The sequence below is a fragment of the Herpailurus yagouaroundi genome, unplaced genomic scaffold (genome assembly GCF_014898765.1).
Source record: "Herpailurus yagouaroundi ecotype Mexico unplaced genomic scaffold, PumYag 530, whole genome shotgun sequence".
In the NCBI taxonomy this organism is placed as follows: domain Eukaryota; kingdom Metazoa; phylum Chordata; class Mammalia; order Carnivora; family Felidae; genus Herpailurus; species Herpailurus yagouaroundi.
Window position 1 is genome coordinate 2,118,711 of NW_024412747.1, and position 15,608 is coordinate 2,134,318.

General features: G+C 39.2%; 1 protein-coding gene across 13 annotated transcripts in view; it reads right to left on the bottom strand.

Moving 5' to 3' along the window:
* RYR2 (ryanodine receptor 2) overlaps positions 1–15,608 on the bottom strand; it is a 768,472-nt gene that overhangs the window by 110,648 nt on the left and 642,216 nt on the right. For all 13 annotated transcript variants that reach the window (XM_040464903.1, XM_040464902.1, XM_040464892.1 and 10 more), the window contains 3 exons: positions 7,107–7,277; positions 5,944–6,003; positions 3,238–3,372 (listed from right to left, as the gene is read on the bottom strand). In XM_040464903.1, coding sequence (XP_040320837.1) covers positions 3,238–3,372; positions 5,944–6,003; positions 7,107–7,277 — 366 coding nt within the window. The remainder of the gene's footprint in view (positions 1–3,237; positions 3,373–5,943; positions 6,004–7,106; positions 7,278–15,608) is intronic.

A 15,608-nucleotide genomic window follows, 5' to 3' on the forward strand; every position in this document is an offset into this window, starting at 1 on the left:
GATACTCAGGCTGTATGAGGTAGCTTTTTCCGGGAATAAGGTATTCTGATGGGTGTGGGTGACAGTCAACAAACACATTGAAATAGTGAGGCACTGAGGATACAGTAGTGACCATGGTAGAAAAGGTGTCTGCCATCATGAAGCTTATCACTTGGCAGAGCATTTTACTATATGTGAGAAGTGCTTAATACCTCTCTTCTCACTGTCCAAATGCTGGGAGGTGCTGCTGTGTTAGCTTGGCTCGAGTTTATGTGTTAGGAAATTCCAAGAGACAGGTTACTCTCATGGACAAAAGTCACCGGATGTACAGCACAAAATATATAATTGCAAAGGTCGCTGATACCTACGATAAATTAAGTATTTGCTGTGCGCCCACTGTTTATGCACTGAGTTTGGCAGGTGAAGATACTCATCACAAGCTACTCTATGACTGAGTTACAAATAAACATTAGAACAGAGGTATTGAAGGCATGAATTCCTCTTGTGGTACATCCTCTGCTCTTTTCTATTCTTTGATAATTAATGATTTCTTTTTACTCATGTTCTTAACCATCTGTAGAATAGTTGGCCTTCACTAAAATCTGACCCCCTTACCTTTTCCTAGAAAATTCCTACTTCTCCTTTAAGATTATGGGGATCACCTACTTCATAACTAGATCAAGACTGGACTCCTTTTATAGCCTCTTCAGCACCTTTTGTATCCTAGCACTTCTGTATTATTATATATTTATCTATCCACATGCTGTACTAGAGGATGACTCACTTGAGTAGACAGACCGCGTTCAATTCCCTGAACCTGCGAAGTATAATGCTGCCATATGGTCGTGCACTCAAAAAATGTTCGAGGAAGGAATGACTGCTTCAGAAAATGAATCTCACTACTTTACAAATGACTTCATCCATTATGATTGAATACATGTGTCAATATGAAATATGTGAATATAATAAAACTATCAGATTTCAATAAGCTTCATTTCATGTATCTAATACTCATTCAAGCAAATCCAGGTATATGCATAAAAACCAGGAAGAGTTAAAACCTTATGGTAGAACAATGCTGCCAGGAATAGTTCTCTGGTAGACATTTAATAGCCTTCTTAAATATGTGTTTCTTTCTTCTTTTTTTTAATGTTTATTTATTTTTGAGAGAGAGAGAGAGAGAGAGAGAGACAGAGAGACAGACAGAGCATGAGCGGCGGAGGGCAGAGAGAGAGGGAGACACCGAATTTGAAGAAGGCTCCAGGCTTGAGCTGTCAGTGCAGAGCCCGACGTGGGGCTTGAACTCATGAACTCACGAACTGTGAGATCATGACCTGAGCCGAAGTCAGATGCTTAACTGACTGAGCCAACCAGTCTCCCCAATAGCTTTCTTAAATATGTATAAACTCTGGAAAAACAATTCTAGGACTCTATATATCACTTAAAATTTCATTACCTTAAGTTTTGTCTTCTGTTGAGTGATAATTTGTACTTATTTAATATTTCATGGAGATATTGAGGGAAACATTAAGTTCATTATATAGTACATATTACATATGTATATTACATATGTTATATATTATAAATATTGTGGTGTTACACAATGTGAGTACATGTCCATAGCCATATGGTTTGAGAGTATCCTAGCTACATCTCATCAGGTATGGTGACAGATCGCATGACACTGGAGAAGTTATTAATGTGTGAGGGTCACATAAGTAAGCAAACAAGGAAATTAAAAGGATATTACGTTAGGTGATATCTGTATGTGACTTAACTGGTCAAGGCAGGGATGAAAGATCACCAGATAATATAAAATAGAAATCAAAGAAAAATCTTTGTCATTGTTATGCTAAGATATTCTGCAAAACATTTACGTGACAAAGTTCCTGAGATGACACAGGCCATTTTATGATTTTATGTGTACTGTAAAAATGTGAGATCTGCCACATCAGGTAAAGGCTGTCATGAAAGCCCAGTGACAGATTACACTGTTGGGTTCACACTGAACTCCCTCACTCTGGTGTCATTTTGCCGAATGGACCTCATGAGACACAGGGACAATGTCCCTCTATTGCAAATATCTTACCTAGGCCAGAAGATTCCTTACACAAAAATGTAACCCACTGATGGATAATTTTTCGAATACTATCAATTTGAGAATTGTTAAACAAAGGTAATGAATACAGAAATCAAACACATAGTAAACTTTGTAGTTTAAAATAGGACACAACTGAAAAATTATATAAAACCACTATTCTCACACAGTTTTAATATCGATGCCGTAGCTCTTATCTAAATATATTTATTGCTGATCTTGGAGAAAATTAACTCAAAAATATCTCTAATAAAAGGAAAGTTGAGGTAAGTAACCAAAAAAATTCAAATATTAAACTAGTGAAAGCATCTCAAACATGTTGTTATGAGCAGTAATAAAAATTTGATACACAGAACATGAAATCAGGTAACTCCTGAAATTTTTGTCAGAATGACTTAAAATTAAGTGTATAATCCTATTTATCTGTATAAATATAGAAATATTTTGGGGCACCTGGGGGGCTCAGTCAGTTAAGCATCTGACTCTTGATTTTGGCTCAGGTCATGATCTAATGGTTGTGAGATCGAGGACTGCTTTGGGCTCTACACTGACAGCATGGAGCCTGCTTGGAATTCTCTCTCTCTCCCTCTCTCTCTGCCTCACCCCTGCTTGCACACGCACATACTCTCTCTCAAGATAAATCAATAAAATTTTTAAAAAAGAAATATTTTGAGGGGCGCCTGGGTGGCGCAGTCGGTTAAGCGTCTGACTTCAGCCAGGTCACGATCTCGCGGTCCGGGAGTTCGAGCCCCGCGTCGGGCTCTGGGCTGATGGCTCAGAGCCTGGAGCCTGTTTCCGATTCTGTGTCTCCCTCTCTCTCTCTGCCCCTCCCCCGTTCATGCTCTGACTCTCTCTGTCCCAAAAATAAATAAATGTTGAAAAAAAAAATTAAAAAAAAAAAAAAGAAATATTTTGAGAAAAGACAATAAAACAAAGGCTGTGATATCTCAAAATATATTACCTATATATTGCTACAAAAATTACAAGCTTGGAAATTTGCTTATTAGGTATAAGCACTCCTGAATCATATATTATTTATAATGAGTAAGCTGAACACACATGTTTTTGGCCCACCCATAGCTAACAAATTAACACATACCACCTTTGAAATGTTTTTACATGGTTAAGGCAAATACTGTGGAATCCATGCTGAATCTAACCTGCTCAAGATGAAAAAGCACATTTGCTATATCTAATACTCTCTCTACGGTCTTCTCTGGATCTGATGTATCTTCAGTCCTGTTCGGTAAATCTTTGTAAAGAGCCATTTGCCATCTGATAGCAGGATCCTCCAACTGCATGAAAAAGGAAAAAAGTTTCAAAAATACAAGGTTACTATGTAAGGAAGGGAAGACCTACTTTACTGGGTGTAGCCCAGTGTCAAAACACCATGAAGAGATCAACACAGAGAAAGACCTTGTATTCATGAAATTTACCATCCAGTGGGGAAGACAGAAATTAAATATGTACAGTTGCGAGGAGAGCTACTCAAGAGAAAGATAAGGTATCATGAGCTTGGACCTATCCTGCTGGTGGCTGTTAAGATTCCCCTGAACAAGTGAAGTTTTACCTAGAATGTAAGGATGAGCTGGATATGATCAAGGCAAGGAAGTAGGCAAAGTGATCTATCTTTCTCTTCCCCTTGCATGGTCAAACACTGAAAGATTTACATATTTACTTTTACAGGCAATGATACAGGATCTCATTTATCTATAAATATAGGAACTCTGCAACTGAGTTTAGTCTCACTGAAACAAAGATATCAAATATAAAACAATGGAGGAATATAAAATCATATTCTTATAATAAAGGAGTCTTTTTAAAATTGTCAAATTTCCTGAGTGGGAGATACAACTGAATTCTGTATGTTTTTGAGAAAGATTATCATAAAATCGTAGAAATTGACAAATATAAACATCTTTATAGGGAAAAGATCACATTACTTCAAAAAAAGAATATAGAATAACTACATTATTGAAAATAGGCAAAGTCATCCCTGTATGTTTCTCTTCCCCTTTCAAGTCTCCATGAAAACTGGGGGACTGAGGGTAATGAAGCAGAAGTAAATGGACAAATCTAAAACTTCACAACTCCCAGCCCAAGAAAACATAGTTTGACATGTGAAAAATAACTCATCTAGGGGCAAACACAGGATTTTATACACTGAATGGCTTGTAGACACCATCTGTCCTTTGATAAAACAAAATGTTTTTCCTCCACATACTTTTTTTCATTTGAGGACTGTGCCTGGTGCTTCCAGACAGAAATACACATTTTTACTTATATTTGGTAAAATAAGCAGCATCTTTATTCTTTCTCATATAAAGTTACTTCTTTTGGCCCCAGGATGACCCATCCTACAATTTCAAGACAATACATTCAAGAAGGTGCTAGGAATAAAAGAATTCATCTTCTGTAAGTCTGTGTGTCTCCATAATATATGTGCCTGACTCTTCACAAAACAAGTATAGACTGAAATATCAAAAAGAATATGTATTCATTACTGCTTTATTTTAAGGTCTCATTCAGTTGGAAGTGAAATGCTGATCATAAATGTGTTTCCTTCTCTGCTCTCCTCTCTCTTTCTGACTCCCCAAGACACAACATAAATTGCCCTCAGTACTACTATAAAAAACTTCTAGATATAATCGGATTTCCTTCTGTTTCTTCAAGACATCCTGTTTTATTTATTTCCTGAGAAGAGCACAGAACCTTCGTTTAGAGGTGCTGAACATCTCCTGTCTCTGCTCAGTAATGGTTGTCCTAGACCATGTTTCTCAAAGTGTGGTCTTGAGTCCTGGGGATCCCGAGACCTTTGCATGGACTACAGGATCTCCTCGAACACCCATATATGAAGCATAAACCCTTCACTTGAGGTTCAGGCAGAGGCTTTATTAGTACATTTTAAAATGCTCATAATCGTTTTGCAATCTGAGAAGAGATCGAAATCTAAAAGGCATTCATCTCCCATTCTCGCCAAGTTATTACTAAATAATATGAGTACCTACACGTCAAAGTGCACACGAAGTGTGCTCTAAATCAGTGTCTGTGCCTTGTGAATACTGGAAAGGTATGTCTCACCTTTATCATATTGTGCTCGTAAGTGTTAAAAAAAGAATACGGTTTTGATCTTGGAAAGAAACATTTTAATACCCAGAAAAGCAAACGTTATGCTGTGGTCACTATTTGTTGACATTTGGACACTGTCATAATTGAAAAAATTTCCCAGAAGGGACACCAGAATAGAAGCAAATAGGCTGAATCAAGATAACAAATTGCTAGACTTCTTACACTGCATAACGGGTTCTGTAAACAAATGAACAATTTATCCCCTAGTATGAAAAATTTCCAAATTGTACTACAAAGTAGTACAAAAAGTACTTCTACCAATTTTTTTTACCCACATTTATGTTTTCCTTTACCTCCGTAGGTAAATTCATTTATTCATCTATTTCTATTACAGCAAGTCTTAATATCTCCTATGTACTAATGACTTCTAATGACATATATTTAATTTCTGGACACTAGATGAAAAAGTTCAAATTCTTATGGACACCTATCTCCATGTCCCAAAAGTCCTCAAACTCAGCTAATGAAGGAAATTTTTCCCACCTTTATTTCAAATGGTGACATATTTTTTTTCAAAGTCTAAAAATCTTTGGTGATCTACGTTGACTTTTTAAAGTAAATAAAATACATTGCTTATCTTGAGAGTCTTTAATACCAAGAGTTTTGCAAGTAGAATAAAGACTGATTAAAATAATATATTTTCACTATTTGAATTGCTAAAGTGACATTACTTGTGATACTATTCTAAAGAGAGATTCACTGAATTCATAAATACTATGTACTTAAATTTGGCTTACCTTGCCTTGTAAATGAATATTACTGCGGATTATATCTCGTACTTCATCCTCAGTGTCTTTCTGTCAAGAAATAAATGTTACCTAAAAGAAGTCTTACCATTAATGCATCAACTGTCACAAGTCAACAGAAGTAACTCCAACCTCTTTTGAAATAGTGTATGTCTGCCCAAACCTACGTATAGTGTTTCAACACACCCCACAAACGGGGGGGGGGGGGTTCTTTTTCAGACTATTTCTTGATACTGCTGTGAACGGGAAACAAGGTACCAACTTACATCGACTCTACGGGAAGTGTCTTAAGACTCACTGGAATGGAATTTCTGGTTCACAAAAAGTGGGGGCAGAGGTGTGTTCCCTTGTGATCAAACAGGGGTATATCTCCATCATTCTCTGAACTCTCCAGAAAGTAATTTTTGGCATTTAATACTACCCCCCTCTGATCCAGTAACAACAAGGAAATACCCTGAGAATCAAATACTAGAATGACCACCACCAGAATTGAATCTGTGCAGCCCATGGTGACACAATGTCCCCTCAATTTGCTTATCTCAGGGTATCCAATTCTGGATATTCAGAGAGGTGCTTCCTCGTGGGAATGGGGGTAAAAGAAAATGTCCTCCCATTTACATAAATATAAAATAATGATCCCGCTGTATATTCTTGAAAAAGTGCGTCTAGGTAGCCACCAAGAGAAAAAACAGAGGTCATAAAGAAATCTTGAGAACTGAAATGTTGATGCTTGCCAAGTCGAAGAGTCAACTTGGTTGACTTAGAAAGTCAACACCTTATCTAACCACGATCAGCACAGTCCATGATGCTTCTCACACTGAAAAATTATCCCTCCTAAATTTGAATACATTTTTCATAACAAATTTTATATAGGAGTTCATATGAAATCCATTTTTTTTCCCGCTACCAGCAACTTGTTTGCATCTTTTCTACTGGGTTTCAGAATATTCCCTGGAGGTGATCAACATAATTTAGAAATAAAAATAGCGCCCCCCCCAAAAAAAATGGGCAGTCTTTGCATACACAGAAAAACTGCTTACTAAAACATCTAATGGAAATGAAATCCTGACACAAACCAGTGAGAAAAAGGGAGTCTAAACATTTGAGTCTGGAGGTCAAGTGATCATTACCACCGGTATGAACAGGAAATTTACCATACTAAATCGGTTTTTGGCCAGAGCGATGAGCTCCTGGTCCCCAGGGGCACAGATGTTCAACCCAATGGGCAGTAACCGCTTCAGAGCTGCCACAATGAGAGAGGTCTGCGTGGAGTACCGATCTCCTTTGCGCTTCATCTTCTTCCTTTCCTGATCAGAGACAGCGGCCTGGGGAACAAAGACAAGTTTTGGAGTCGGTGACTGCTTTTCCCACACTCAGAACTAGGAGCCTTGGGGCGCCTGTATGGCTCAGTCGGTTAAGGGTCTGACCTCTACTCGGGCCATGATCTCACAGTTTGTGGGTTCGAGCCCCGCATCAGGCTCTGCGCTGACAGCTGGGAGCCTGGAGCCTGCTTTGGATTCTGTGTCTTCCTCTCTCTCTGCCCCTCCCCTGCTCATGCTCTGTCTCTGTCTCTCTCAAAAATAAATAAACGTTAAACAAAATTTAAAAAAAAATTGGAGGCTCTTCTAACATGATAGTGGTTCCAACTTCCTTTTTTCTTTGGTCCCTATTTTTGAGAATACTTTTCCTCTCTCCTTCTTAGCATCTCTTGCTAATTTTAGTTCCTACTCTCATATTCCCAGGTCATTACAATTCACTGGTGTGCTTTCTACATGCTTTTAGAAGGAAAATGCAAATTGTGATTTTAGAGAAGCAGATGGATATATGAAAAGTCCATAGTAATTTCTGATATTATATGTTTAATAGTTTTCAATGCTTAAGAGGAAAAATTTAAGAATATATGGTTTAATGAAAGACCTAAATGTAAGACAGGAACCCATCAAAATCCTCAAGGAGAAAGCAGGCATAAACCTCTTTGACCTTGGCGCAGCAACTTCTTACTTGACACATCTCCAGAGGCAAGGGAAATTAAGGCAAAAATGAACTATTGGGACCTCATCAAAATAAAAACTTCTGCACAGTGAAAGAAACAATCAGCAGAACTAAAAGGCAACTCATGGAATAGGAGAAGATATTTGCAAACGACATATCAGATAAAGGGTTAGTATCCAAAATTTATCAAGAACTTATCAAACTCAACACCCAAAAAACAAATAATCCAGTGAAGAAATGGGCAAAAGACATGAATAGACACTTCTCCAAAGAAGACATCCAGATGGCTAACAGACACATGAAAAAATGCTCAACATCACTCATCATCAGGCAAATACAAATCAAAACCACAAGGAGATACCACCTTATACCTGTCAGAATGGCTAACACTAACAACTCAGGTAACAACAGATGTTGGTGAGGATGCGGAGAAAGAGGATCTCTTTTGCACTGTTGGTGGGAATGCAAACTGGTGCAGCCGCTCTGGGAAACAGTACGGAGGTTCCTCAAAAAACTAAAAATAGAACTACCCTACGACCCAGCAATTGTACTACTAGGCATTTATCCAAGGGATACAAGTATGCTGTTTCAAAGGGACACATGCATCCCCTTGTTTATAGAAGCACTATCAACAATAGGCAAAGTATGGAAAGAGCCCAAATGTCTATCGATGGATGAATGGATAAAGAAGATGTGGTATATATATTCGATGGAGTATTACCCAGCAATCAAAAAGAATGAAATCTTGCCATTTGCAAGTACATGGATGGAACCAGAGGGTATTATGCTAAGCAAAATTAGAGAAAGACAAATATCATATGACTTCACTCATATGAGGACTTTAAGACAGAGAACAAATGTACACAAGGGAAGGGAAGCAAAAATAATATAAAAACAGGGAGGGGGACAAAACAAAAGAGACTGTTAAATATGGAGAACAAACAGAGGGTTACTGGAGGATTTGTGGAAGGGGAGGATGGGCTAAATGGGTAAGGGGCATTAAGGAATCTACTGAAATCATTGTTGCACTATATGCTAACTAACTTGGATATACATTTTAAAAATAAATTAAAATTAAAAAAAAGAAATCTAACCGAAAAATAAATAATAAAAATGATTTTAGGGGTGCCTGGGTGACTCAGTCAGCTAAGCACCCGATTTTGGCTCAGGTCATGATCTCGTAGTTCATGGGTTTGAGCCCCACGACGGGCTCTGTGAGGACAGCTCAGAGCCTGGAGCCTGCTTCAGATTCTGTGTCTTCCTCTCTCTCTGCCCCTTCCTTGTTTGTGCTCTGTCTCTCTCTGTCTCGACAATTAATAAATGTTAAAAAAAATTTTTTTTTAAATAACTAAAAATAAAAAAGAATCCCAAGAAACTCCAGCTGCCAAGCCAGTCGGTGCCCATCCTCCAACTCTATCCCCTACGACCTTCCTGGAACTCATGGGTCATGCCAAAGGCTGGGGGCAGGGTAGGAGAGCTGGGGGCAATCCCTCTGTGCCTAAGAAGGCTGTCACTGCAGGATGAATTGAAATCCATGCAATCCCACGTGGCCTTCAGAAGAACCTCCTCCTGTGGATCCAAACCGGCTAGAGATGTTCCTATCACTCCTCTCAAGCTACTTTGTCTGTCTGTTCAGTTTAACTGCCGATGCCTCTCAGGCAGTGGGTTTGTTCAAACTGAAGCTCAAGAGAATTATAACGTATAGGGTCATATTTAACAAGTAAGGAAGACTCATACATAGAATCTGATGAATAAACTATCTTACTGTTAAAAAAAAAAGGAACATATAGCTTATTTTTGTTTGATAGATGCTTGGTTTGAAATATACACATGCTCTCACTCTCACACACATGAACACAGTGTATATAAGACTATTATAAAATATATTAGCCTTTTATGCAGTCTTCAAACACGTCTCCCTAGAGCATTAACCCCTCTCTAGTGGAAACAGATGTAATATACTAACTTGTATAACAAATATTCAGGATTATATCTCTGGACGGCCTGTTCACATCTGAGTAGTGCCATGCTACCTCAGGGTTCTTTTGGGATTTTGTTGAATTTTATGTTCATGTGTCAGGGTCACTTTCAATGCTGAATCTAATTTTCACTGTGTAGTAAGTGTCATTCTTTCTATTAACAGGGCATATGCTAATGTCAAAACTAAAATAATTGCCCCATATCCACTGCTTTGTGCTTGTTAAATTTCTTTGTAGCAATAACACTGCAGATATCTTCATGACAGTGACATAGTGTAATAGTTTCGGTCTACTGAGAAAAAAACAGAAGAGAACTTAACATACAAACAATATGCTTTCCCTATGTTGCTATCACAACATGATGTTAAAAGAATTTTTTCACATTATGTAGTAAAATAATTGAGTCATCATGAAGTAATGGTGCCTTATATATTGTTAATTATATTATGTGATATATTTACTATGACACATATATACAGAGAGTATATGTTGATATATCAAACCTATAATATTTGAACCACAGCAATAAGAATTATATTCAGTTTCCAACGAAATGGACTTACTGCATGGACCCTGTTCTTATCTGTACCAATTCATAAGAGATTATTTTCAGTAAATCTGGTGGAAAAAAAAACCCCTATGAATAATTATTTGTGCTATTAAATTAACCCATAAAAATAATGGATCAGTGGTTTTAAATGAGCTCTTTGCTCATTTAAAAATGAAGGAAATGTAACCACAGTGATAAAAATAATTATCCAAATGAGGAACCAACATCCTAAAAATTAAACAAACTGATACAAATGATTGCAAACATATTTCTATCCAATTCTGGTAATTTAGTTTCAGCAAAACAATATCATACAATACATTAATGTCTAAATTTTGTTGGTGTTATGGTTTTCTTGACCCTAACTTGTAAAGATTTTTGGTTTTATGGTTGTATAAGTACAAGGGGCTTATACCTGGTTTGATATTTATAAATATTCAAGTGACCCTACAATAAGACTAATTGAAATCAACACTAAGGGCAATTATAAACTGCTCCATTTTGAGAAACACTTAGATAAATGAACTCCTCCTTATGCTCAAATAATAATCTTGCATTGTATACCACAGGAAAAATATAAACTGAAAAGAGAAATTAACACATCTTTGAACACTTCCAGTGATGATATAGTCCACTTCCACTACAAAGAAATGAAATCTACAATCAAATATGCTTATGTACGACTATATCAATCGGGTTTTTTTTTTAATTTTTTTGATGTTTATTTATTTTTGAGACAGAGAGAGACAGAGCATGAGCAGGGGAGGGGCAGAGAGAGAGGGAGACACAGAATCTGAAGCAGGCTCCAGGCTCTGAGCTGTCAGTACACAGTCCGATGCGGGGCTCGAACTTGTCAACCGCGAGATCATGACCTGAGCCGAAGTCGGACGCTCAAGTGACTGAGCCACCCAGGCACCCCTATCTTGGGTTTCTTTGTTTGTTTGTTTGGTGGCTGTTTTCTCACCAGACTATGAGCTCCATCAGGGCAGGGGCCAAACTTGGTCTGCTCCTTTCTATTCATTCATTCATTCATTCATTCACTCTTCACTCATTCACTCACATACTCATTATTTATTTTAAAGAGTTTTTTTAATGTTTTTTTAAATTTATTTTTGAGAGAGAAAGAGAGTATGAGCAGGGGAGGGGCAGAGACAGACAGAAACACAGAATCTGAAGCAGGCTCCAGGCTCTGGGCTGTCAGCACAGATGTCAGCACAGATGTCAGCACAGCCCCAACACGGGGCTCGAACCATGAGATCATGACCTGAGCCAAAGTCAGCCACTTAACTAACTGAGCCACCCAGGAGCCCCATAAGAGTTTTTTTAAAGTTTATTTATTTTGAGAGAGTGAGAGAGAATATAAGCAGATGAGGGGCAGAGAGAAAGGGAGAGAGAGAATCCCAAGCAGACTCCGGACTGTCAGTGCAGAGCCTGATGCGGGGTGCGATCTAGTGAACCATGAGATCATGACCTGAGCCAAAATCAAGAGTCAGATGCTTAACCAATGGAGCCACCCAGGGGCCCTTCCAGTGTTTAGAACCAAGCACTCCGTCTTGTCCCTAGGAGCTGCTCAATAATTTGAGCAGAACTGCTAACACTACTGAATTTGCATGATATTTCATTTTCAACCAATTCCTAACATTCGAATCAGAGGTGAATTTGCAACAGCATGGTCGATATGGGCATCATATTTAAACAGAAAAGTAGGGTCAGCTGATCCCCGTCACGAATCAGTCTCTTTCTCCCTCTCAGGCACACACACGCATACACACACACACACACACACAGAGCCCTAACAATTTCACCTAAAATAAAATTTAATACAGGATCACGAAAAAGGGAAGACTTTTCTAATAGTCCTACAGTGAAATAGCCTCCCCAAACAAAACAAAAATCATAGATATTTACTAATGTTTTTTCAAAAAAATATTTCAGATATATTAATTATAAAAGTGAGTCTCATCACATCAAAAACACAAGAGATGACAAATGCCGGTGATTATATGGAGAAAAAGAAACCCGTGCTCACTCTTGATGGGAATGTAAATTGGTGCAGCCACTGTGGAAAACAGTATAGACGTTCCTCAAAAGTTAAAAATAGAACCACAGGACGCAGCAATTACACTCTTGGGTATTTAGCAAAAGGAAATGAAAACAGGGTGTCAACATGTCTGCACCCTCCTGTTCATTGCAGCGTCAGTCAAAACAGCCAAGATATGGAAACAACCTATGCATTCATGCATGGATATATGCACACAGTGGAGTGTTATTCAGCCATAAGAAAGAAATCCTGCCATTTGCAACAACACGGATGAACCCTGAGGGCATTATGCTAAGTAGACAAGTTAGAGAAAGACAAATACCATATGATACCACCTATATGTGGAATCTGAAAAAGCCAAACTGATAAAAACAGAGAGGAGAGTGGTGGTTACCAGGGGCCGGGAGGTGGGGACAACAGTGACATGCTAATCAAAGTGGACACATCTCCCATTATAAGATAAATATAAGTTCTGGGGATCCAACATACAGCAGAGTGATTGTAGCTAATGATCGATCCTGTGTTGTCTACTTGAAAGTTTCTAAGAGAGTAGATCTTAAGTGTCCTCACCACAGGAACAAATAGTAATTATATGACATGATGTTAACCAATGCTACGGTGATAATCAGGTTGCAATACAGAAGTGTATCAAGTCAATCTGTTGTTGATTTGTTCACCTGACACTGCACACTGTTCTATGCCAACTGTATGTTAATAAAGCTGGAAAAGATAGTGAGCCTAGCTTTAAATAAATAAGGCCAGGTGCTACATTTCAACAGGAACTGAAATCTTAAGAAAAAATAGGACAGAATTCTATAACGCAATAGGTAAAACCCACTATTTTTTTTCTCACATCAACAAACTAACAAGAGTTTGTAATAGATGCTTTCTTTAAAAAAAATTATAGGGGCGCCTGGGTGGCTCAGTCAGTTAAGCGTCTGACTTAGCTCAGGTCACGATCTCACGTTCCGTGAGTTCAAGCCCTGCGTCGGGCTCTGGGCTGATGGCTCAGAGCCTGGAGCCTGCTTCTGGTTCTGTGTCTCCCTCTCTCTCTGCCCCCCCTCCCCCCGCATTCATTTTCTGTCTCAAAAATAAATAAACGTTAAAAAAAATTTAAAAAAAATTATAATCTTTATTTTTGAGAGAGAGAAACAAGAGTGTGAGCGGGAGAGGGGCAGAGAGAGAGGGAGACACAGAATCCAAAGCAGGCTCCAGGCTCTGAGCTGTCAGCACAGAGCCCGACGCAGGGCTTGAACTCAGGAACTGTGAGATCATGACTTGAGCTGAAGTCAGCTGCTCAACCAACTGAGACACCCAGGCGATCCATGGATGCTTTCTGTACACGGGGTTTTTTTTGGTGTTTTCGTTTTTTAAGGTTATGTATTTATTTTGAGAGACAGAGGGAGCACAAGTGGGGGAGGGGGCAGAAAGAGAGAGAGAGCGAGAGAGAGAGAATCCCACCCTGGCTCCACTGCCAGCACAGAGCGCAACATGGGGCTCGAACTCACCAACCACGAGATTATGACCTGAGCCAAAGTCAGACGCTTAACCGACCGAGCCACCCAGGCGCCCCTGCGTATGTTTTTAAAACAAGTCATGCCATTAAAAACTTCAGCAATGCTGGCAATACAATGATGCAACATTGGTACCAATGCAACAGTGAGTCTGGAAAATCAACAGTAAAATAAGACACGTACACATGCCCAGGTTAAGGACCAAATTTCAAACTCTTTAAAGTCAAATCTTAGATTTAGCCATATTAATTAAGTAGCCACCATGCACCAAGCGCTGCATCGAGCTTTCAAGTTACCATGTGAATAAAATATGTTCCCCGCCCCTGCAGAATGTTGGGTCTTAAAGAAGTCACAGGGGCTACCGCCCAGAGAGCTCAGGGCCAGGCTGTCACTGAGGGCTAAGAGTAAGAGAAGGGGGCAGGAGGAGACCGGCTTCACCGGAGGGGAGCATTCACCACCCTACACGTTAACAACTGGGTGAAGTACACTAATATGCACTTGCTGTAGACAACACCACTTCCCAAGCTTCAGACAAAGGCACAGCAGGGCTTCCGTGTCCCACACAGGTGGTCACCCCCTCCTTAGAGCATTACGGCCAATTTCATATGCACTGGCCTCTCTCTGCCTGACGGGCTACACACATTTTAATTCAAAATGAGGTCCTCAATCCCAGATTACCATAATCCAAATTGGTCTGCTGGCTTCAATCATATTTCCATATTTTATCTATAATTACCCGCTTTCTATATTATCTTCTAATTTTAGAAATGGTACTCCATTTCTAAATGTTGGTGGTTCAGTTGGTTGAGCATCTGACTCTTGATTTGGGCTGTGGTCATGATCTCATAGTTCATGGGTTTGACCTTGCATCAGGCTCTATGCTGGTGCTGCAGAGCCTGCTTGGGGTTCCCTCTTCCTCTTTCTCTCTCTCTCTTCTCTCAAAATAAATAAACTTAAAAAAAAAAAAAAAGAAAGAAATGGTACTCCATACAAATAGCAATCGTTCCTGTTTGGATGTCTGCTTGAAGACTGATACATAACAATATGTTGTTTGGTTTGTGTTTGGGTCTGAATCTCCATTCAAGAGTTTCTTTCTCCTTCTGCACTCCAGGGGAATGATCTCTGGGCCACGGTGATGTCTCAGGCAGACAGTTTGAGGCTTTGTCAGAGGAATCCCTGAAGCCTTCTGGATCCTTCTGTTCCCAGCTCTGCATGGGGGAACATGTCTCTGTCCATTTCAGCTTCAGATGTAAGACCTACGGCTACCTTCCTGTTACCCATTCCTGGCACTAGACCTGAACAGTGCAGCTTTTAGGAAAGATGTTACTCATCCCTTTGCTACATCCTGCTTTGGGGCCCTTCCTGCCATATGGGGTTAGCAGAGCACCTCAATGATATGATGGAAGTAGAACTATGATGCTACTTTGGCCAACACAGTGACTCTCAAATCTGTGCAAATGCTGAAACACAAAGACATCATGATTCTTTTGGTGAAACAATCATGTCTTAAACCAGCCTGGGTGGCTTAGTCGGTTAAGCGTCTGACTCTTGATCTCAGTTCAGGTCATGATCTCATGGTT